Raw genomic sequence first — 24,052 nt, forward strand, 5'->3', positions numbered from 1 at the left:
CTCACACGCCTCCGGTACGTCTCCGTGTCTGATGTGCAGTTCGGGACGGGGACACGGTGAAGCACTACCGAATTCGGCAGTTGGACGAGGGCGGATTCTTCATCGCCCGGCGGACCACGTTTCGCACTCTGCTGGAGCTCGTGGACCACTATGCCAGCGAGGCTGACGGTCTCTGCGTCAACCTGCGCAAACCCTGCGTTCAGGTGAGCAGTCAATCCCGTATCTCCATTTTTATCCCAATCGAAAAAGTCTGAAAGCTTGTTGAGTAGAGCTTCATGAAGTTTTGTGCCACCAGCTCTGAAATTGTGCTTTTACTATTCGCAAGGTTTCTTGAAAGTGTAAAGTGTAGAATTGAAAGTGTACAATGCAGGAAACTTACTGGAAATTGTGTATATTTTAATGAACAAGAAGAATTTTAATATGAGAACTCTTGATGTGTTCAGCTCATACTAATTGCTTAGTTGTAAGTTTTAAATATTATATAAGGTATATCAAATTTCGTAGGAAAGAATTGCACTCTTCACATGTTAAGGATTGTGTGGGGGAAACTTTCATTCAGATCTGGCCATCAGAAGTACCAAAACCATCTCCAAACTCAGGGAGTTGCCAAAAATTGCATATTGATTAAATTGTAAAATTAAAGCTGATCTATGTGGCAAGACTATGCTTTTTAGAGTTATCTTGAGACTCATGGTTATTTTGAGCATCCGGCTTTGGAGAACTCCTCATTTGAAATGCAGTAGCAAGCAGCCAGGTGACATTTTCCAGTAGAGACTTAGAACAATGAGCTACTATAGTTTTTAATAATCACTTTGTGCTATTTAAATGGGATTGTGGCCTATTTCAAGATCAAATACAGCCTTTATTTTTTTAATTCATAAAAGTAAAGGAACTAAATTTTACAAAACAAGTAAGAACAATAAAATGTGATTTTAATCTTCCCTCTAAACGAGGTCAACAAAACCTTATCAGCAGCAGCTTAAATGTTTGACCAAATAAGAGCTGAGCATTGCCCACTGCAGTGGCAGAAGCCTTTGGGTGCTGACTCGCAGGTCGCGGGATCGAATCCCGGCTGCGGCGGCTGCTTTTTTGAAGGAGGGGAAAGTGCTCTCAGCCAGTGTGCTCAGATTTTGGTGCACGTTAAAGAACCCCAGGTGGTCGAAATTTTCAAAGCCCTCCTCTACAACATCTCTCATAATTGTATTGTGGTTTTGGGACGTTAAACCCCACGTGTTATTGAGCTTTCATCTGCTGTAGTCTAGGGTCCAATAGACTATTTTTCCAAAAAGTTTTGCTGCGTTACTGCTCTCACAAGATGCCTCAATAGGTGTGTCTTTAGCAGACTGAAATATAACTATGCAATGGTTAGAATGACAAGTTTTGTGCAAACATTACTTGAGAAATCTACGACAGCTTTTTCCTAGGCATTCCCTTCAATGCGTCATTGTATTCAAGTGTACTGAGAATATGTGGAAGGCTACAGTCGACTTGGGGAGGTCAGCATATACTCAGAATATACTCAGAATACTCAGAACTTGTTTAGTCACTGCAACGTTTTTCACATTTCATTCAAGGCGAATTGACATAACCCTTGAGTCTTCAGGTGATGCGAGTTATACTGGTGTAGCAGTGAACGGAGATAAACATCCTTGAAGGAGGTCAGCACTCTGCCACAGTTCGCGTATAATATCCAGTAATGACTGAGGAAGTTGATCCTAGTCCGGTGCAATCATGATTGGAAATGGTCGCACAACTTTGGTAACAGTGAAACATAAGAACCATGTTGTTTTCCTTCTGTGAAACAGTGATGATTCACTAACAATTGTTCAGGTTTGTTTTTGTCGGCAACCTGAAGCTGCTGCTCTTCAGTTTCAAGCGAGATTGTCGTGGTGGTCATCATCTTGCCACACTTTTTGTTTCATGGCGTATGATTATATCGGTAAACAAGGAGTGCCTATTCGTCAATGCGATTCTGAGAAACTTGTTTATTCCGGCTCTAATCACGTGCTATGGGACATTTTTCCGGTGCTCGCAGGAATCGCCGAGTCCTCTATCTTCTTTTCAGTGCCGTGCCTCCTGTCACCACCACTCTTTGCTCATTTTTATTTCTCTCCTCTCTCTTTCTCTCCTCTTCAAACAGGGGACCCTCTATCGAGGCGTCTTGCAGGTAGTCTTTCCATTTACGATTGGCTTTCCTCACCACCGCTCTGTGTGCGTGTGTGCATAATTTTTTCGCTGCGCTTGGCGTATGTCCACACCTTCGACGAGCCCTCCCGTAGCTTCTAGTGCATGAAGTCTGCGATCGCCTGTCTTCACTCGTTTGGCCCGAAGCACACATTTGACTCTGTGTCGCTTTCTCACTGCAGCTGCGGTGCTCTGTTTCACGCCTTTACTAACTTCACTGGGTTCTCTGTTTGCCTGAAGCCTGCTGAGAAAAACCTCACACGACCACCTTTTAGTTTCCCCGACAGAGAGTAGTATTGACAACACAAATCTAGAGTTTGTTAAATAGTCAAAGTCTGTAGTTGTGGCGGCACAGCACTTTTTTTTTTTTTAAGGAGAAAAGAAATGAGGCTCCAATAACAAGTGGTTGTTTCGCTGTCTAGGATGTCATGGTTGTGGCCTTCATTGAAGGAAATGAGATGGCTTGGGTGCTAGCTTCAGTGGTACCAAGCAGACTTCGTTATTGCAATGAATACTTTTTCAGAGCCTAGCTCTGTACTTGTTTGCTCCACAAGTTATTCTGTGTTGTCCTTCTTGGGACATGAAATAATTATCGCTGTGCTTTATTAGCAGCTGGTTTCTTGACTCCGGCAGGTCGTATGATGCCTTAATGTATAGTGTTACGCTAAAGTTTACAAGCTAGCTAAAGCTAGCTACCTGCTCGTAAGTAAGGTTCATTACTACATGACACCATTGAAACAAAAATGGTGTTCCACATCGAAGAGTGACTGAGGCTCGCTGTCATTCTCCGGGTTGTACACATGTAAAGGTTGCGCAAGATGTAAGGGTTACACATGTGTAAGGATAACATGTAAGCAAGGATTACACATGCTCTCTTGCATGCATAAGTGTTACATACATATGGCTTAATGTATGAGTTGAACATATGTGAGGGCTGCGCACATGTAAGGGCTACAAATACATAAAGGCTACACATATGTACCGGTTTCACCTGCATAAGGATTACACATGGGTAAGAGTTACATGTATGTGCAGGTTACACATTCTTGAAGGTATCACATATGTATATACATACCCAAGAAAGTGGGCAGTGGAATGGCTGCGACTATAGCAAAACCAACAGTACGTTGCACGCATAATGCGTGCCCTAGGTGTTCAGTTCCTTCAAATAACAAATTTTTTCATCCACTCTTTTTCTATTATTTTTATAATTACTACACTTTGTGTTTTGCTGGCTTCATATGGCTGTGTCGAATGAAAATGTACCATTCATCTGGTTCCCCTTCTTTCGTTAATTTTGTAGGTGTAGTTATTTTTAAATTGCTGTATATTTCTTTTTTTATGAAATTACTAGGACATATACAGACCATATGGACTTTTCAGCCAGATTGATGCGTAGTTAAGTCACAACAATTGCTTTCTTATTAACCATCTTTGTGTTCATCAACTTTGGAAATTACTAGGACATATAGAGACCATATGGACTTTTCAGCCAGATTGATGCGTAGTTAAGTCACAACAATTGCTTTCACATTAACCATCTTTGTGTTCATCAACTTTGGAATGAAGCTGATGTTTCATAAAATCTTTCCTACTGTTTCGGTGGGTTTCAGGCGGCTTTTATGCAGACTTACCTTCCTTAGGCATTACCTTTGGAAATACTTTACCAGTGAGCTTTGCTTAGTAGCATCATGATAATTGAGAGCTTATCGTGATGTTATATGCGAGCGTGATGTTATCGTGATGTTATATAAATTTTTGACTGAAGCATAAATAGCACAAATTGGACAAACCATTGAATGGGGCAGTCGATTAAAAAAAGTGAGCAGGGCAATGTTTTATATGTCTAAGAGCAATAATTGTGCCTTCATAGCTGAACAGATAACTGCAAGTTTGCAGCTGCAAGATTACCTAATTTTTGAACTTGATGAGATGTGAGGAACTTTGGAACGAAGTTTGAAAACTTGGTTAAATCCGAGACACTTAAAATATTATATGAGTGACACAATGAAATTCTTGAATGAGAGACAACACAAAAACGGTGTAATGTTCGGCTGGCTTTTCTTGGCTGAGGAATTGCAGCCTATGATGGCACAGGAAGGGCTGCACAGATTTCCAGTCAACTGCAATGGAACAGTTTGTGCCATCTGGTAGTGCTAGGAATAAGCAGAATGGTGTCCACATGAAAGTTGCATGTAACTCTGCATGTGAAAATCAAGCCCCCAAACTTATCGTATTTTCGCGTGTATAACCCGCACCAAAAATCCAAAAATTTCAGTGGCAAAGTGGAGGTGCGGATAATACGCGGGGTTTTCCTATAGTTCTGCTTCACAGCAATGCGTGTTGTGCTGTGAAGCTCCTTAACAGTGTAGCGAAAGCTACGGAGGCGGTTTCCGCAAATTCGTGTTGCTCCGCAAGTAGCACGGCAGCTTGCGGCTGGTTTTGGTTTCGCTTGTTTGCATCATTGAAGCGTTTAGAAAAACATTTGGGGAGAGACAATTCGATTGTTCAGTGTGAAATCTCACTGTCACACCACAAGTATATTTTTTGGACGTTCGCGGCTGCTCAGTGACCCTCCACATGTCCCTACGTCACGGACATCATGTTTACTTTTGGAAAGGGCTTGCCGAAATGGTGGTGCTGTTCTAGAAAGTTCCATAATAAATAAAGTAAGTTCCATAATAAATAAAGCAGTATTTATTTCAGCAAGGCAAATGAGATGTTATAGTGCCTATAGAGATATTTTCAGTAAATTAATGCACTACTTATTAACGCGGTAGCAGGCATGCATTTCGGTTCTGTTGTTTCTAGGGTGCTGTTACAGTGTACTAGAAGGGGTAGTGCTGTCAAGGTGTCGCCGAGTGTGAGCGCTCTTTACCTCGCTGATACCGCTAGTTCTTCACATCGCGACCCGTTCGCCAAGCCTAAGTCGATCTGTTCTGTCACCATGAGTAGCGTACGGCGGCAGGCCTTCGAGGCACAGCAAAAGCTTAAGATCATTGCCGTCGCCGAGGAATTTGGAAATCGCGAAGCGGGAAGACGGCACGATGTGGACAAGTCCTGCGTGCGACTGTGGAGAAAGAAGAAAGAGAGCTTACAAGCCGCGCACCGCGACCGTAGGTCATTTCGTGACCCCAAGACCGGTGCTTACCCTGAGCTGGAGGCGGAGCTAGTAAAGTTCATCGAAGATGCGAGAAGCAGGGGTCACGCCGTATCGACCGAGATGGCCCAAGTGGAAGTGCGGCGACTTTCGAGGGAGCTAGGCCTACCTCACGAGTTCGGTGCGAGCCGCGGATGGCTGCGCCGCTTTATGAAGCGGCAAGGGCTCCCAATCAGACGGCGGACTACAGTATGTCAACGCCTGCCGACTTCTTATGAGGAGAAGCGGCTCAAGTACCAGAGATATGTAATTGGCCTGCGAAAGCAGCACAATTACATTTTTTCGCAAATCGGCAATGCGGATGAAACTCCTGTTTATTTTGAAATGCCGTTGGACACAACGATTGAGAAGACGGACAGCAGTTCGGTGAGCGTGCTGACCGGCGGGAACACGAAACTGCGCATCACAGTCTTGCTTTGTGCCCTCGCCGACAGCATGCAACTGCGACCGTACGTCATCTTGAAAAGGAAAACTCTACCAAAGGTTCATTTGCCTGCCGGTGTGGTGGTGCGCGCACACGAGAATGCGTGGATGAACAGTGACCTGTTCGTAGACTGGATCAAGACGGTATGGGAGAAGAGGCCCGGTGCGATGCTCGCAAAGAGGTCCATGCTCGTTCTTGACTCGTTCCGCGGCCACACAACTGTGATTGGCCTTGCAGACAGCGTATTCTGCTTGCTAAATAAAGCTTTTTCTGTCTACATATGTGCTATGTTGCTTGAGCAGTAGCTTTTGTACAGCCTTTCCTGTATATCAAATGTGCGGGCAATACGCGAGGATTTTTTTTTTTTCTTTCTCGGTGAGCTGAAAGTGGGGGTGCGGATTATATTCAGGGGAGGGTTATACGTGCAAAAATACGGTATATTATAATGCATTAATCATGGTAATACGCAAGTCAATTGATGAAAACCTTGAAGACTCCAGATTTGCTATGACTCATTCCTTGATTAAATTTTTCTTTGAAAAGCCTGAATTATGCTAGCCACATTTGTTCATTGCAGATTTAGAATGCACCAGAAAGACTTCCTGCTCTCACACATTGAAAACACTTACTGTTATCAGACATTTTTATAAAGGTGGAATTTTTTGTTGTTGAGGTTTTGCTGTAGCAGCGGATCAGCTTACATCTTTAGCAGCAGAGCCGTTGAAGCTTTTCGTCTGTTCGAAGAGCATAAACCGGCAATACGCGTTGCCGAGCAATCGCTTTGCATAGCTGTGCCTTGCGTGACATAGAGAACCACATGATTGCATTGCTATGGGTGAGAGATTGAGAAAGCTAGCACAGACGAAAAGTAAAAGAGGGAGAAAGGAATAGAAAGAAACAGAGAGAGAGACAAAGAAAAGAAAAGAAAGAAAGCATTGCATTGCCGTGCTTAGAATGGTATAGACAGAGAACCACGTGATTGCATTGCTATGGGTGAGAGAATGAGAAAGATAGCACAGAAGAAAAAGTAAGAGAGGGAGAAAGAAAAACAGAGACCAAGAAAAAGAAAGACAGCATTGCATTGCCATGCTTAGAATGGTTTAGCAAGGTTGTGGGAAAGGGAATTGAATGTGAGGAGGAAGAGTGGAGTATGTATATAATTGCATAGCTATGTAGTGTGGTACACAAGGTTGTGAGAAAGGGAAGCTAGGATGAGCAGGAAGAATGTGAGGAAGAGAGAAAGGGAAAGAGTAGAGGGTGAAGCGTAGCATGGTCTTGTATATTATAGCAATGGGTGGGAAAGGGAAGCTAGAGTGAGTAAGTGTGATATGAGGAATAGAAAAAAAGGTAGAGGGTGAGGCACAGCATAGTCTTTTATCGCATAGAATGGTGTGGGAAAGGGGAGCTTGGGTGAATGGGAATAATGTAAGGAAGAAAGAAAGGAAAAGTGTAGAGGGTGAAGCATATTGTGGTGTTGTATATTATAACAATGGTTGGGAAAGGAAAGCTAGGGTGAGTAAATGTGGTGTGAGGAAGAGAGAAAGGGTGAAGGGTGAAGCATATCATGGTCTTGTATGGTATAGCAAGGTGTGGGAAAAGGGAGCTCAAGTGAGGGGGAATGTGAGGAAGAGAAAAAGGGAAAATGTGGTGGTGGTGGTGGTGATAGTGGCCAGAAGAAGAAGGTGCGTAATTCCTGCAGCCCAGCCGGGCTGCCTGAAAAGGTAGAGGGCAAAGCATGACATAGTCTTGTATAGTATAGTATAGCATAGCTAGGGATGGAAAGGGGAAAGGAGGGTGAGGAAGAGCGTAAGGCCACAAGCTTCATTGTTTCTTTAGTCTTTGGATCATTCGTGCATTGCTGCCCCAATTTTCATGAAATGTCTGCAAGTGTGTACGGCTGGCAAACTATTTTGTTCGCTAAAGCTTTGCAATGCAGTGTGGCCTAATGCTTGTTGTAGGGAGCAGACAGTTTTTTGTGCTCTTTCTTGGCTATTGAAGTTCATGCCTTGTTCCCAAAGGCACTGTGAATGAAATACAGTGTTTACATGCATTATGATGATGCATTCTTTGTTATTGTTGCGCTGGTTTGGTAATTAGTAGCACTTAACACGGCATCAGGAAAAATCTCATGGCATTAAGATGGGCAAGGAAGATTTATGCTATCAACCTCAGAAGTTTCGCATTGGACAGTTGTTTGTTCTTGCTACAAGCTATTTCTGTGTCTTCTCGCATCGCTATCCGAGATATCGGAGATTAAAAAAAAAATTACTCATTTGAAACCTCCCTTCTATAGTGGTGCGTTTGGTAATATTGACTTGTGGATGAGCATGAACAAACTTACTTCTGAAGGCTAAAACAGTATTGACTGAAGTGAAGTTTATTGCACAAAAATGGCCCAGCAAAACATCTCTAAGGCATTTATTTCCAGCATGTCTTGCTAGCTACTATTGTTGCTCATTACCTGTGCTTGTTATATAGGTTTTAAAGGTGAAACTAATTTTTTTCTTAGATCGTGAAGAGGAGATGGAAACCGAAGGCAGATATTACTTGGCATATGTCACTGGCCTCGCACACGAAAGCACTAGCTGCAAAAAGAAAATTATGATGCTGAAGCCACTCTTGAAGAAAAATATGTTTTACAACTCTTTATACACAGACAACAATGCAATCCATAAAAGTACTTCAGAAGCATCAGTGCTGTGCTCAGTGCTGTGCTGTTGCCATGGAAGAAAATTTTTAACAGTAAAGATTCCTTTAGTAAAACTAAAAAGCCTCTTTTCAACATACTATATGGTACGATAACATGTCACTGTAGCAACTTTTTGGGAACTGCTGCATTGTGCTGCTGTATTCACAGGAAACAAACAAGTAAAAATATGTCCAAGGGTCTGATTGTGGCCAGTTGGTGAGCTGGTACAAGTGCACTGAAGCATGGCTGCTTTTTTAAATTGTATACTGTACTGTCCACCAACATTTGCACTTGCTGTGGATGCTTTGACACTTACTCTTGCAATTTGTACTGCCTCAGCCTGAAAGCACTTCTTGTTATTGCAGATCCTACAAAAAGCTGGACAGTGTGCTTATCCTATCGTACAATGAGTACAGCCACCTTTCAGCAACGTTATGTCCTCTTGAGTACACCTGTGTCTGGGCCTAACAGCATGTTGTTATGTCTGGTCTTGTATACCTTCAAGAACTGTTCATGTAATTTTGCCCCCTGCAATGGGAGCCAATTTCAATGGTTTGCATTGAAGTCACTGTGACTCCTTTAGCAGTTCATGGCTCCTAAAGCTTCACAATCCTGGAGCCAAGGAGCACCTAAAGTATCTGTACAGAGCTCTTTAGGAGCTGTGGGCACTTGAAGGAACTGTGAAGGAGTTACTGTATATGGCTCCTTTGGCAGCCCATGGCTCGTAAAGAAACTTCAATATCCTGGAGCCAAAGTGCTCCTAAAGGAGCTGTAAAGATTTTTTTAGGAGTTGCAAGCGCTTGAAAGAACTCTGAAGGAGTTACCATATAATGCTCCTTTGGCAGTCCATGGCCCTTAAAGGAGCTGTGGGCTCTTGAAAGGACTGTGTGAAATTACTGTATATAGCTCCTTTGGCAGTCCATGGCTCCTAAAGGAGTTTCAGGATCCTATAGCCAAGGTGCTCCGAAAGGAGCTGTGGGCACTTGAAGAAACTGTAAAGAAGTTACTTTATACGGCTCCTTTCGCAGCCCATGGCTCCTAAAGGAGCGTCAGGTCCTGGAGCCAAGGTGCTCCTAAAGGCGCTGTAAAGAGCTCTTTAGGAGCTGCAGGCACTTGAAGGAACTCTGAAGGAGTTGCTGTATAGTGCTCTTTTGGCAGTCAATGGCCCCTAAAGGAGCTTCAGGATCATGTAGCCAAGGTGCTGCCATAGGAGCTGTGGGCTCTTGAAGGAACTGTGTGAAGTTACTATATATGACTACTTTGGCAGCCCATGGCTCCTAAAGGAGCGTCATGATCCTGTAGCCAAGGTGCTCTTAAAGAAGCTCTAAAAGGCTCTTTAGGAGCTGTGGGCACTTGAAGGAACTGTGAAGGAGTTTATGTAACCTATGTAACCTGTGAAGGAGTTTATGTAAGGCTCTATGTAACCGTATACTTTCAGTTTAGTTTGCACCAAACCTAATCATGTGCCACATAGGCATAGAAAATGACATTAATTGCATATTGCCTTAGAACTTCATGTCATTAGTGTAGTGTCACACATGCTAGCGTGATGTCATTTGCCTTAATGTCATGAGCTACTTAATGCAATCGTCTGAATTAATTTGACTGCAAAATGTCTACTCTCGATGCTATGGCTTACACAGTGCAATATACTTGAAACATTTGAAATCATATCTGTTGTGCAAAACATATACTATAAGTGACATTTAACAAATCTTACATTATTGTATAGTGGCATGTAGCAAAATTTAATTCAGAATCAAACGGCTTTGACATGGCATGCCCTATCTTGATCCTGGGCATCGAATTCAGCATGCAATGACCAATGTTGCAGTGGTCAGTTGCAACGTTTCAAAGTACAGGAACAAATTCCATCTAACGGCACTGTTGTATGCTTATTTCCGTGCTTACTAGCCTTCACTGCATTTGAGATTTGTAAAGGATGCACATTTATTTTTACTCTTACCCCAACATTCCTTATTTCAGGATTTATTGTTCCGACATCATGAGGTAAATTGCCATTGAGATTAAATGTGTTGCGGCTTCACCAGAGAAATGTAATTCAGAAGCTTAATGCCTTTGCTACTGTATTTAATTTATTCTGCTTGTGTGGCACGCGTGTCAAAAATGTGCTGCTATCATTTGGTGCATAAAGGAAGTGCTGGCAGTTTCAAGATTGTTCAGCTTGCTCAGCACTTGCCAGATGGTGTTTTGAACTGTGTCAATGTCTGTTGCAGGTAGAGAAGCCTATGACCAGCGGCCTGTCGCATTCGACGCGCGACCAATGGGAGATTGAGCGGAGCTCCCTTAAGTTCGTCCGCAAGCTTGGTCAGGGTCAGTTTGGTGAGGTCTGGGAAGGCCTCTGGAACAACACCACACCTGTCGCCATCAAGACGCTCAAGCCAGGAACTATGGACCCGAAGGTGCGTTGCGCTATGTTGCTTTTCTTTCTTCTTGCACTGGACCAGATTTTAGAGGCACTTTTCATCGGCCTTTTTTAGGGAGAGTGAACTTTTTGCCTTTTTATGACTTCAGAAGAGTTTGCATACTTCTCAGCTGTTGGGGATTATTGGGCAACCGAAGGGCATGATATGAGACGCTGAGTTATGACATCGACTGTACTGAGTAAGTACAGCATTCAAATGGCATCAACAAGGCGTATTCCACTTGTCTGCTGGTACAAATTTTTTTGTGGTAGTGTTGTCATGAACAACTTGCCTTCTTGCATGTTTTTCGGGCAATGTCACTCATGGAACACAAAAACATGTCTCGAAAGTATTGTGGTTAGACGAAGCCCTGCCAGATGTTTTTACTACATCTGGAAAGTGGGTAACCATGTTGATGTATAATAGGCTGTTGTGCATGCTGTAACAATGGATATACAAAAAGGTTTGGAGACTGCGTTTTGTTATTCGAGCACTCGATTTATTGTGGATCGCTTGTGTTACTTAGTCTTCGTGTCGTTTACACTGCTCTGCATAGAACAGTGTACCACAGACATTCACTGATACATGTACGCGTCCAGGGTTTCTGAAATCTCTACAACTTTGTGCAGGACTTTTTGGCCGAAGCACAAATAATGAAGAAGCTGCGCCACCAGAAGCTGGTGCAGTTGTATGCGGTGTGCACCCTCGAGGAGCCCATCTACATCATCACAGAGCTCATGAAGCACGGCTCGCTCCTCGAGTTCCTGCAGGGCAAGGGCCGCTCGCTCCAGCTGCCCCAGCTAATCGACATGGCCGCCCAGATTGCGGCTGGCATGGCCTACCTCGAGGCCCAGAACTACATCCACCGCGACCTAGCCGCGCGCAACATCCTTGTCGGCGATGCCAACGTGGTCAAGATAGCGGACTTCGGTCTCGCGCGGCTCATCAAAGGTGGGCGTGAGTGGGCCTGCTTCTTTCCTCTTCTCCTTTGTCTCTCTTCTTCTGCTGACGCCACCACCGCCACTCTGGGGCCGGCTCCCCGCAAGCACGGCACTCGTCCCGGTCGTCCCTGAACCCCGCTCTCTCTCTCGCACTTTCCGGCTCTCGTCTCCTCCCGCTCCCGGCACTCTCGACCTCCTCAGCATGCTAAGACGCGCTCGGTTTGTGCCCGTTCGTCAACGTTGACAATGGAAGTGGAGTTTTAATCTTATTTTCCTGACAAATGCGGCTACTTCTCCACCCACTAACACACTGTTTGAGAAAAAGTTATGCTTGTGCAGAGTTTTATTTTGTGCGTAAACATATTATCGGTGGTCAAAGGTGAAAGGAAGACGCCGACCAATGAGAACTTCACTGGCGTTTCGACTTAGGTATAGGGACCAGAACGTTTGGTAACAATAAAGTGCTTTTTTTGTCGGCGTCTTTCCCTTTTTTTTTCGCCATGAGCATTCCTGACCAGATGAGCTTTTGTCATGTTCTTGATTTCAAACATTTTACCTGTTCCAGAATATCTGCAAGAGAGGCGGAAGGGTTGCTGCTTAGGGGATTTGGTCATCCGTGAACGTATAGCATGTGTAAGCGTGGTTTATAAAAGAAACGTGACTCAGATGTTGTGATAGGTATGCGCTAACTTATCTCAATGTCTGTCGTGTTTCTCTATTTTATGTACCGCACTTATACATGCTATGGTTAAAAAGAGACAGGCACGAGCTGGTGCTTTGTAGTGCTTTGTTGATGTACTGGGTTCTGTAAAGCAATCAGCTCTTCCTTCTATGGCATCTGATTTTAATGCAGATGGGGCTCCAGAATATTGTCAGTGATTGTGATAGTGATCCTTTCTTTAGAATAGGCAACTGTGAGTGAAGCATGCAGTAGATGAAATGAATGCAGATGTTATAGTAATGTTGCTGAGGTATGAAATTTCAGTTGTCGGATCATGCCACCGAAATTCAAGTTCGAGTCTTGCATGGCATGTTAACCCCACCGTGTTATTTCTGGCGTTTTTCTGCAGCATGTTATCGTTAGAGTGAAGGAATTTTCTACGCTCTTCAACGGTGACACCCTTGCTATGCCTTTGGGTATCAGAGACTGCAGAAAAATTCGACCAAATACATTTAGTGTGGTGTTGCACAGTTTGAAAGTAGACGACAAAGCTGCGACTCCTCATTTCATGATGCCACACAAACCACACCAACATGGCAGTCCCTGTCATTGGGAGGCATTTAGAGGCTGCACTCTGAGATTGAAATTTTGAGTAAGAAATGTGTGTTTGAAACCTAGTTTTTCTGTGACTAGTCATACTGAGGTCTCTTCCTTTCTGATGTTTTTCTTTGGGAGGTCTGGAGCAGCCACCACATTCACGAGTGTTTTGAGGAATTCGCTCGATAGTATGGTCATGGCCATAAATTTCTTGAAGAACTTCCCCGAACCCTTCTCTGACAAAGAAGCTGCTACGTAGGACAGTGGTTCTAAAATTTTCTGGCTTTCAGGAACCCCTACAGCTTTCTGCAGGTGTTGCGAGACTCTCCGCTCCTTTCACTGATGTAAAGAAGGGCGGGGGTTGCTGCCTCTATTTTACCTCATATCGAAATGGCATTGCGACCGCATTGGTGTGTATCCTTTCTTACTTATGGTTGAACGTGCTAGCCTTAATTTCACAGAAGCACTTGTGATAAAACAGAGACAAGCTACGCTGTATGCATCGTGATTCTATTGCACACACTGCTATGGGACCAACGCCATCTAGGAAATGAGATGAGAAATGATGATGAGACAGCATCATCTATTACACTGTTCGGGAGATACTGCCAGTTACGCCTGACACAGGGCAAGGTTAGACTAAAAGGAGCTTCGCTCCTAAAAATGCACTCACTACAGTTTTTATGGTTTGTCCGTGGAGGTTTTGCACTTCCCTGAGGCATCGTGCAGCGCTTACCTAAATGATGTTTTCTGAAAATAATGCGTTTCACTGACTGCGAGTCGTCTCGTCGTGCTGTTTGCAGAGGACGAGTACGAGGCCCGCGTGGGTGCTCGCTTTCCCATAAAGTGGACGGCACCCGAGGCGGCCAACTACTCCAAGTTTTCCATCAAGTCAGATGTCTGGTCCTTTGGTATCCTGCTGACCGAGCTGGTCACCTACGGACGCATTCCTTACCCGGGCATGACCAATGCCGAGGTTCTTCACCAGGTAAGCAAGCTCATGGTACTCTCTGTCAAGTGCATCAGTATAGCTGGTTGCAACCCAAGAAAAAAATGTTTGCTCCGCCAATGATCAACACAGTCTCCCCCATATAGAATTTGCATAAACGCTCTGTCCAATAGCCCTTCCTCATTTTCATTACTTAAGCACTTCATGAGTCTTTCAGATAATTGACTTTCCCATACAGATAGACACAGACTGTTATGTCACTGGTTTTATACCCCTGTCACACGACTGCCACCGAGCTCTGTTAAACTCCCGTCACTATAAATCTCCCCGAGCGCGATCGACAGAGATAGAGTTGTGGCAGTATCACACGGCAATGACAAGGTTGCAATAGTTGCCGTGAGGGGGCTCATCTGGTGCTGCTGATTTTCGCAGAAATATCCTAATTTCATCTATAGCTGCTTTTCTTGTGAATATTCGTTATGCGGTTTTTACAAAAGCGTGCTATTAAATAGGTCCGAAGCGAACACAGCATTAAAGATTATTTCAAATGAAAATGCATTTGCTAAATGTAGCAATGCTGGCCACCTTGTGCCTAACACTATGCTTGTTTACAATTGCACCGTGCTGTACTACAGTCGAATCTTGATAACTCGAGCTCGAAGGGGGCCCGAAAATTTGTTCAAATTAAAAGAAGTATGAATTAATGAAAGCTAAATGAATGGAGGGCTCACCATGCAGTGGCGCATGTGCATTGAGCTAACACACATGGGGGAAGTTTCAGAAGACTTACATATTTATTCACAAATCACAGGACATCCATCATTAATTGAAGTAACCGGTGATGCGGATCTGCACATGTTTGCCTTGCAGCGAGTCAATCAATTTTGCACGCAGCTTGCAAGGCATATCAACTTCAGCTTCAGCATTCCCCTGGCAAGACAAGTTGCGTGCGGCGATGTCCAGCGTGGCCAGCACGTGACGAGAAAAGAGTGTATCTGCGAGGAGAGAAGCAGATCGGCATTTGAGAGAGAACCAACACTCCACGGCAGCTTTTTTTTTTTTTTTTTTTGCTCTCTTCGTGGGTGTTGTTGAAAGGAGAAGGGTCAACGTGGCAGGGATGGAAAAGGGAAAAGCATGGCACAGGCACGTCGCAGATCAGCATTTGAGAGAGAGCCAACATTGCACCGCAGCCTTTTCTGTCCTTTTCTTCTTTTCCTTCTTCGCGCACAGCGTTGAGGTGTCGGAGGTGCCGCTACAGGATTGGGCGTGGTGCTGAGAACATTTTTGGAGTGCGGTATGTTCGAATTAGCTATCACAGTGCTTGCGGTTCGAATTACAGGGCCTTTTCGCCCATTGGAATACACATAATTTTACTGGACCACAGCATCAGTTCTAATTAACCTCAAGTTTGAATTAAGCATGTTCAAATAATGAGATTCGACTGTGGTTTATAAACAAAAGTTCTTGTGTTTTCTTGCCTCGTGAGCCCACATTGCGGAAGACATCGGTGTGGAGAGTAGCTGCACTCTAGCAAGCAAGCGGGCGCGCGCACGCACGCATGCACGCACGGAAGCACACACACACACATACACACACACCGTATGAAAAAAAGAAACACACATATGAATTAGTAGTGCAACAAAAAAACATTTAATGTTGCCAAAATCTATTACTATTCTCACTGCAGCAATTTAGTGCTAGAAGTTTTGTTTCTGACTTGAAGACTACTAGGGACAAGAATACCTCAATCCGCTGCAAAGTGAGATCGCTGAACTTCCTTTGCGAAATGGTTTATTTACCTTCGTTTGCGTAAGGGTGCTGTACGGCAAGGACCACATCTTCGTTGTTGTGAGGAAGAGGGAGTTAAACGGTGGTCGCGGGTGCCTGTGTGACAGGTGTATTAATCTTCACCTTAAAGGGCTTTGCAACACTTTTTCAAGTAACCATAGAATGAATTCACTGAAGAAGCTTATTGTCTCATGAATCCAATGCCGCAAACATTTTTTCGAAGAATCCGTCCAGTACGAGCAGAGTTGAAATTTGTCGCATGCTGCACTTGCATCCCCTCTTTTCTCCTCTTGACGAAAGCGCTGGAAGCTAAGCAGGGGGGGATGGCAAGAGCAAAGAAAACACGTCACGCGCGCCTCGTGACTTTGATAGCTTCTTTAAAATTTTTTCTTCGAACATGCGGCTTTTTCAGTGTGATTGAGCACGCACGCATGGAAAAGTCTCTGCCTCCCATGGCAGTCCTTAACGGCAGAGCGGGCCATGTTCATATAAGCCAATGACTGATACATGGCCTTCTACGAGCGATTTGTGAACATCTTCCGTCATTTGTCGAGAGAAGAGAAAGCAATTTTTAGCTCCTTTGACAATAATTGTGACTTTCAGGTCCGGTGCTGTCCTGTAATATTTGGCTCGCATGTTCTCGAGAGATTCTACTTCAGATTAGCAATGTTTTTTGACCGTGCTCAAAAAGTGTTGCAGGGCCCTTTAAAGTTGAAGTGGGGCTTCGTGGTAGAGCGGATTTCTCCTGGACAGGTTCTTTCATGGCTTAGCACTTCTACACTGTAGTGCAACCACTTTTACAGAGGGTTACATGTGAATTAATTTAAATCCATTCGTTCATTGCGAATACTTCAAAATTATCAGTAATTTAAATTTGAATTGAAACCAATTCCACTACTCTACTATTCGTGCAAATATTCAAATGCTTCAAATATTCGTACGAGCCTAAACAAAACGCAACAAAGGAAAGTACTTAAGGGGGGAGGCTACCCTGGAGACCGAACTTTTTTTATTTTTTAGGATATCTGGATGAAACTTTCAGGGGTTGTTCACTATAATAAAACTAGCACAACTGCTAAGTTTCACGAAGCTGTGTTTCTTAGTTCCAGAGTTATTGAGGTTTAACTGGGTGCTTCACATGGGTGCCTGAGGAAGAGTCGTGAGAAATCCCAGGACATAGTAGAAAGCTGAAATTCATTGTGGTCATTCCTTGATAGCTATCCCAGGGCGCTACAAAGCCGTTTTTTTTAATTCCCCCCCCCCCCCCAAATTTTCACGCAACTTTGAATTTGATGTAACCAGTAATGACCAGATTCATCAAAAATTAATTGTTTATTATAAATTAACAGCACCAATTTTTAAAAAAAGGAGCTTGTTACGCCCTTGCAAGGTCATTCAGAAACAGAATACAAAAAAAAAAACGGCACACAAATCTGATGAACGGTTTTCGAGTTCTTGCTTTCCTCAGCACCACAACTAGCAAAAAAATCCGTTCTGAGAAAACAGGCCGAGAAAGTTCAAAACACGTGTTTTCTTCAAAAAGCTCCAGCACAGTAGCTAGAAGTGTCCTGGCGCACTTTTTTCTTCTTTTGCCTGGCCTCCATCTTCTCTTGGTGTTTTTTAGAATTCTTTTTTAGGCGTAAAGCGTTTTTTTCACGAGCTCGCTGGATGGCCAGATGACCTGGTTGAAGTCCAATGGAGTCCGATATCGCTTGGGTTGCTTTGCAGCAGCCGGCATTGTAGCGCAGCACTGCTTCATGCAGTGCTGTTTCTACCGCGATCAAGGATGAGTGTTGTTCCTTCGGCATCAGAGACCACAGAATGGAGTGGAATGATTCTGATGCAGCCCCGCCACGGTGGTCTAGTGGCTAAGGTACTCGGCTGCTGACCCGCAGGTCGTGGGTTCGATTCCCGGCTGCGGCGGCTGCATTTCCGATGGAGGCGGAAATGTTGTAGGCCCGTGTACTTAGATTTGGGTGCACGTTAAAGAACCCCAGGTGGTCAAAATTTCCGGAGCCCTCCACTACGGCGTCTCTCATAATCAAATGGTGGTTTTGGGACGTTAAACCCCACAAATCAAATCAATCAATGATTCTGATGCATTTTGCGTTTTCGCTCCCAGGCAGCGCTGAAGAAGCGACTTTTGTGACAGTCTTTCGTAGATGGGCAGCATAGCTGCAGCGACATAGTCCGGTAGGCTGTGTTTATGTTTTGGCTGTGGCTCACGCTTTGCCTCTGCAGCTCTATGGCGGCACCACGATTGAGCCCCCTCAGGGCAAAGTTCATGGTGAGGGTCCTGGTCAGTCGATGTGACGTGGTGATATGTTGCTATCACTACACGCTGCATGGCTGTTAGGTCAGTTGAATTGTTTCTCAGGGCCCAACCATAATATCCTGTCAGCTTTTCAATGAGGGCTTTAGTCAGCTTCCCCTTCCCACTCAGTGGCTTATCACTTTTCTGCACAATGTTTCGAAGAGCACTTCCAATCCTTTTCTGAACATGGTTCAGACATTCTTCTTTTACAATTGGCACTAGCCCGTACACATTCTCTTCTGTGAGGGCAGCGAAGGTACGGCTGTCTCCGTCGGACACAAGAGTGGTGTACCGCAGGCCATGCTTGGATACAGACCGCCCAAAGAGAGTCAAGCCTGCTTCCACTTCCATGCTTCCCGATTTTGCATCTGTGTTTTTCTGGCAAATGTGGTGCTTCTGCCAGCTTTCGTATGCTGCATCTCCAGGTTTGGGCCCTGTTTGGCATCCAAGGCAGTGGTTTGAAAGAACTACAGCATTCAAGATGAGACCTGTAAAGAAGTCAATTACCGATCCCACTCCGATGTGTGATGTGTGACCCCGCTTATGCCATGTGCCATCGTACACTACGCTGATGTCCTTGCAGAAGCTGGGGTCCATTTCTTTACATGTTTTGATCACTGCTGTGGCAGAATCAGCATTAACTTCTCCAAAGCGGTGGCCTCTGGCTTCCTGAACGTCTCTTTCAAGTGCTTTTGAAACGTCTTGTGGTCAAGACCTCTGTAAGAGACGTTTATGGCAGCCCAAAAGTCATCAAGAGCTGTTTGCCCCTTGCCTATTTGCTTTATAGCCATTATGGCGCGGACATTTACATCGAAGGCCTGCGTGTCCTTTTTGCGGGGTGATGTCCATAATTTATCGACGGTGCCACAAGAGGCGCACACGACTTCAAGTTTTGTTGCAAGTCCAAGCTTGGTGCTCTCTCGGACAGTCATAGCACCTTTCAAACATTCTTTGCACACTGTGCGGCTGAGCACGACGTTAAAGATGTTCATTTGAACGAGCGAAAAATGTTCGCCCTCACTTGTCACTGCAGGTGCAAGAGCCGGCTGCATCAGTTGAAATTTCTTCTGCGTCGCCGGCGTAGACTCGAGTTCAGCGCGAACGACGTCACGACGTTTCGCATTCGCATCGATTTCTTCCTTCGTTAGGAAACGCGTCCGCAGATGAAGCGACGGTCCACTCACGCTCGATGGCGGCACCGATTCAGACGAAGTGCTGGGTCCGGCGATATCAGAAGCACTCGGTGTCACACTGGATGGCATCGATTCGGAGCACGTGTCGAGCCCGGCGATCTCGGAAACACTCGGTGCATTTGCGGCTCCAGCCACACTCGATGTGTCGGATTCTCGACTGGCGACAGCCGACAACACAGTTCCGTCGCTGCAAGCGTCTACGCAGTCGGCACCCGCAGCAGAATAGTGGAATTTCGATGATCGTACAAGCCGCATAGCGCGCCTCTGCGCACCGGACTTCCGCACTGACTTCGGCTTCGTTGCCGGCATCGCCCGCAACAACAAAGACGAAAGGCACAGAACTAGTGCAAAAAGAAAAAAAAATGAGAGAAAATGATCGAAAAGATAGCACAAGGCGAAGAGCGGCTCGTAAGCAGACGTCTGTCGAGGCGGACGGAGCAGAGAGCAACAACGAAGTGAGCGCGCTGGACGCGCCATCGAGAGGAGCGACCGCCCCCGCTGCTGCACAGCAGCCAATGGCGGGCACGCTTTCTCCCGCGAGATATGAATGCGCTGCTCTAGCCAATCAGCGCTCCGCATCACATCGCGGGAAAACGCCAATAGTGTCTCAACTGTGCTGCCGACGCCATTTTGCAAGGCGGCGAACGAGAAAGAAAGAATTCACGGTCATAACAACACCAAGATGGCGCGGGACGACCGCATGGTCCGGGAATGGCGCGCGCGCGAAGTTTAGTTTGATTTCGGAATTTGCGCCTGTTTTGGACGCCGCGGCGGCCTCGAAAATAGTATTTTTTTTTGCACTTTGCGGTTGAATTAGGTGCTGATAATTACAGAATAGGTACCGTAAAAACCCGCGTATAGCCCGGGGTTTTTTTCTAGATTTTAGGGTGCGAAATTTCGGCCCCGTACTATATGCGGGTCCCAAGAATTTTCGGCCCAAATTCAGTTTCGGTTTCGGCATAGCGCGGTGCTATCATCATCATCAGCTGTCTGCGCGCTTCTGCGCTAGGTAGTGTTAGCGGCGTTAGTCTTAACTGGTCAGTTGGTCAGTGGCCTTTGCTTCAACTTGGTGCCCATAATGACGGCCTCGATTTTGCTCCTGTGATTTTACGCCATGTCAGGACCGCGCAGGCAGTACTCTGCTGCTTTTAAAAGAAAAGTTATCGCTGCTGCCGAAACCATCGGCAACTGTGCCGCGGAGCGGCAGTTCGGAGTCAACGAGCGGAGCATTCGCGGTTGGCGGAAGCAGAAGGAAGCCCTCTTTGCATGCAGCGGCCAGCGAAAAAGTTTCCGCGGACCAAAAAATGGAGCATTTCCTGACGTGGAACGAGAACTCACAGACTTTGTGCGGGAGCAGCGAGCTGCACATCTCGCTGTCAACATCGAGCTGCTACAAGCGAAGGCAAGGGAGATCGCTCGAGACAAAGGCATTCAGCCGGAGGATTTCAAAGCGAGCAAGCATTGGGTGTCTCGCTTCATGCGCCGCGCTGGGTTCTCCCTACGTCGGCGTACGTCGATCTCCCAGAAGCTACCAGAGAGCTACGAAGAGCACCTCGTGGCTTTTCAAAGGTACATAATTGTGTTGCGAAAGGCAGTCCCCTTTCAGCTGGGCCAGATCGGCAACGCGGATCAGACGCCGGTCTACCTGGATATGCCCTCGGCGCTGACGGTGCATCAAAAAGGCTCCAGGCAAGTTATCGTGCGGTCGACTGGAAACGAAAAAACGCGGGTGACTGTAATGTTATCCTGCACGGCTGACGGTCGCAAGCTGCCACCCTACGTGGTGTTCAAACGAAAGACGCTGCCGAAGGGGGAGAAGTTCCCGAAAAATGTCGTCGTCCGCTGCCAGGACAAGGGGTGGATGGACGAATCGTTAGTCCTTGACTGGATAAAGTCCGTGTGGTGTCGACGGCCCGGAGCACTGCTGGGGCTCCCTTCGATGCTTGTGCTCGACGCGTTTCGGTGTCACCTGGCCGACTCCGTAAAGCGACTGCTGCGCGACTCCCGCACCGAGCTCGTCGTCATCCCGGGAGGGATGACATCACAGCTGCAGCCGCTTGATGTGTGCCTTAATAAGCCATTTAAGGACCATGTCAAGCGCCTGTACGTGGAGTGGATGAGGTCCGGAGAACCAGAAGTGACCCCTGCCGGACGGCTGAAACGGGCCTCGCCAGCGATGCTCTGCTCGTGGATAGTCGAGGCTTGGGCCTGCATTCCAGAGGCGCTCGTTTGCCGCGCCTTCAAAAAGTGCTCCATCTCCAACGCGCTTGATGGCACTGAGGATGATGTGCTGTGGGAGAACATTTCCGACAAGGGAGCTTCGGAAGAGAGTGCGTCCGACGACGAGGATGAATGAAATGTCAATAAATGCATTTTTTCCATTTTCCTCGGACTATATTCGGGTGAAAACTTTTTTTCTCACGTTTGCTATCCCCGAATTACACCCCGGACTATATGCGGGTCCGAGCTATATGCGGGTTTTTACGGTAGTTTATGAGACATACAACCCAAAAATGTGGTTTTTCAAAACCGACTTTTTCGCGATTTTTCGGTTTTCAAGGGCCGCGTCCCCCCTTAAATTTGTGCAATGTTCTTGATGCATTTGTCATAACCCATGTTCGCTGCGGTGCCCATGACGACGACGAAGCTAAGCTATGCAAGGCTTAAGTTGGGAGGAGTAACCATCGGGCTCCGTCAAGCTTTTCGAGCCGTTATGCTTTCAACGTCGAACAAAGTGAGATCAGCAACTTAATCAAATGAATATTGGTCGTGCGAAGTATAATTGCGGGACGTCTTCTTTCATTTCTGTGACATTGAAATTTTTCATGACGGTGAACGAAAATTTCTTTCCAGGCGATTTCGTTATTCAGGGGCTAGACTCTGCCCCAATACCTGCGCAAAAACTACATTAGTGCTGCATTAACCACAGTATTAGCATGGGATTAAAGCAGGATCAGCACTAATTAAGTGTTGGATTTAGAGTTATGTGATTAGGGCTTACTGAGATCAAGGTCTTTTTGTTTGCCCTCTAGGTTGAGCACGGCTACAGGATGCCCTGCCCTCCGGGCTGTCCTCCGGCACTGTACGAGATCATGCTGGAGACGTGGCACAAGGACCCGATGAAGCGGCCCACGTTCGAGACGCTGCAGTGGAAGCTCGAGGACTTCTTCACCATGGAGGGTTCGGAGTACAAGGAGGCCGCCATGGCCTACTGACGTTCCGGTGGCGGCCTCTGCTGCCAGCCGCAGGCGGTCACCGCGCCATCCATCTACTGAGAGACATGCTGGAGAAGAGAGACGGGAAGCAGAAGAAGTGCGATATGCGAGGCTCACCATTTCCCACGATCGTCTTGTTTCTGTGGCACATCCGCGAGGCAGTTACCATGTGATGCCAGCAGTGGCCCTCACCAGACACAAGCATCAGCACATATACTTACATCGCCGGCCACTTGCGGCAACGACGTTGCAATGCATTCCAGCGGGCGCAGGCCTCAGGGGCTCCGCATTCTCCGAGATCCCATGGCGTTGGCAAAGCAGTGGACAGCTGGGTCTACTTCCGGAAGTGCACCTCGCCTTCAACTTGTGTGACAGATGACACAGCATGCTTTGTCTGGATGTCTTACTGTACTCCCGAGTTTCGTGGCAGTGGCAAGGCATTGTGGACTGACTAACACGGCGTGGTTTCTTGCAGTGATATCGAGAGGTCATCAGTGACCTTCAAGCTGCCAATATGCTTCCCCACAACGGGCCATGATTTGCGTGGGGCTTGCGCCTGTGCTTGAGGGCTTATTTTATACTTTGCCAATTGCATATCCATTGCTCTGGTGCCTCTCCATATGCAACAGCCGATTTCTACCCTTTGTTTTTTATATTACGAGCTTTCATTGGCATTGTTGTCTTAACTTACAGTGTTACTTAGTAATGATTGGCAGTTTTCGGTGCTGAAATCAGGAGGCATTCGATTGCATATTGCCGAAAATTGAGTTGTTCATCAGCTCACTACAGTGACCCATACAAGATTGTGGCATTCCTGGGCAGAGTTATGGTTAGTTACACCACAAATATATGTACTTGTTCATGTACACCTCTTGTTGACATAAGAGAAACGTAGCTGTATGTACTCACAAGATCGGATGCATGGATGCACCCGCCAATATTTTATACGGCTTCATTCACACAATGAGCTGAGTGCAACAATCTCATTCTCTGACGAGACTCATGCTGGTAGCACCATAAATGACACTGCTGCATTTCAATTAAGAGGGGGCAAGCGTAGTCTAGTGGGACCTAAGCAATGCTTCACTTGAGCTCCCGAGCAATGCGTAGAGGCACCTGAGCAATGCATAGAGGCAACTGAGAATCGCGAGTAATGCGACTTGACTGCCTAGCTTTCTCACCCAGCCTCTGTCTCTCTCTCGATGTGTCAGTGCATGGTACGACCTTCTTCAGTGCTGCCACCCAAACTCCCTCGGCTCTAGTCGTCACCGAGGAAGAGCGAAAAGAAAATGGATATCTCGCCGGTCAGCGTCCAACACATCGGGGACGTTCCATGCGCAACTCAAACAATGGGACGTTGACTTCCCCCTTCTCCCTAGAACGGACCGTTGCCATTCGCTGCCATACATTCTTCCGTAAACCACGACAGACTGACATGTGCGCGAATCTTGGTCGCCGGCGTGCTGAAGTACGTGAACTTGGTGCCGGGTCAAGCACTGCAAACCAGTGTG

The 24,052-nt window shown here is 46.1% G+C and overlaps 1 protein-coding gene across 2 annotated transcripts in view; it reads left to right on the plus strand.

Moving 5' to 3' along the window:
* Window positions 1-22,885, plus strand: part of Src42A (Tyrosine-protein kinase Src42A) — an 86,961-nt gene extending 64,076 nt beyond the window's left edge. The window contains exons 3-7 of one of the 2 annotated variants that reach the window (XM_075873747.1): window positions 40-203; window positions 10,695-10,880; window positions 11,513-11,840; window positions 13,886-14,070; window positions 22,359-22,885. In XM_075873747.1, coding sequence (XP_075729862.1) covers window positions 40-203; window positions 10,695-10,880; window positions 11,513-11,840; window positions 13,886-14,070; window positions 22,359-22,541 — 1,046 coding nt within the window. In that variant the 3' untranslated portion in view covers window positions 22,542-22,885. The remainder of the gene's footprint in view (window positions 1-39; window positions 204-10,694; window positions 10,881-11,512; window positions 11,841-13,885; window positions 14,071-22,358) is intronic. The other variant, XM_075873746.1, reaches the window with a different exon arrangement.
* The last annotated feature ends 1,167 nt before the right edge of the window (window positions 22,886-24,052 follow it).

This window comes from Rhipicephalus microplus, chromosome 9, assembly GCF_043290135.1.
Source record: "Rhipicephalus microplus isolate Deutch F79 chromosome 9, USDA_Rmic, whole genome shotgun sequence".
Classification (NCBI taxonomy): Eukaryota; Metazoa; Arthropoda; class Arachnida; order Ixodida; family Ixodidae; genus Rhipicephalus; species Rhipicephalus microplus.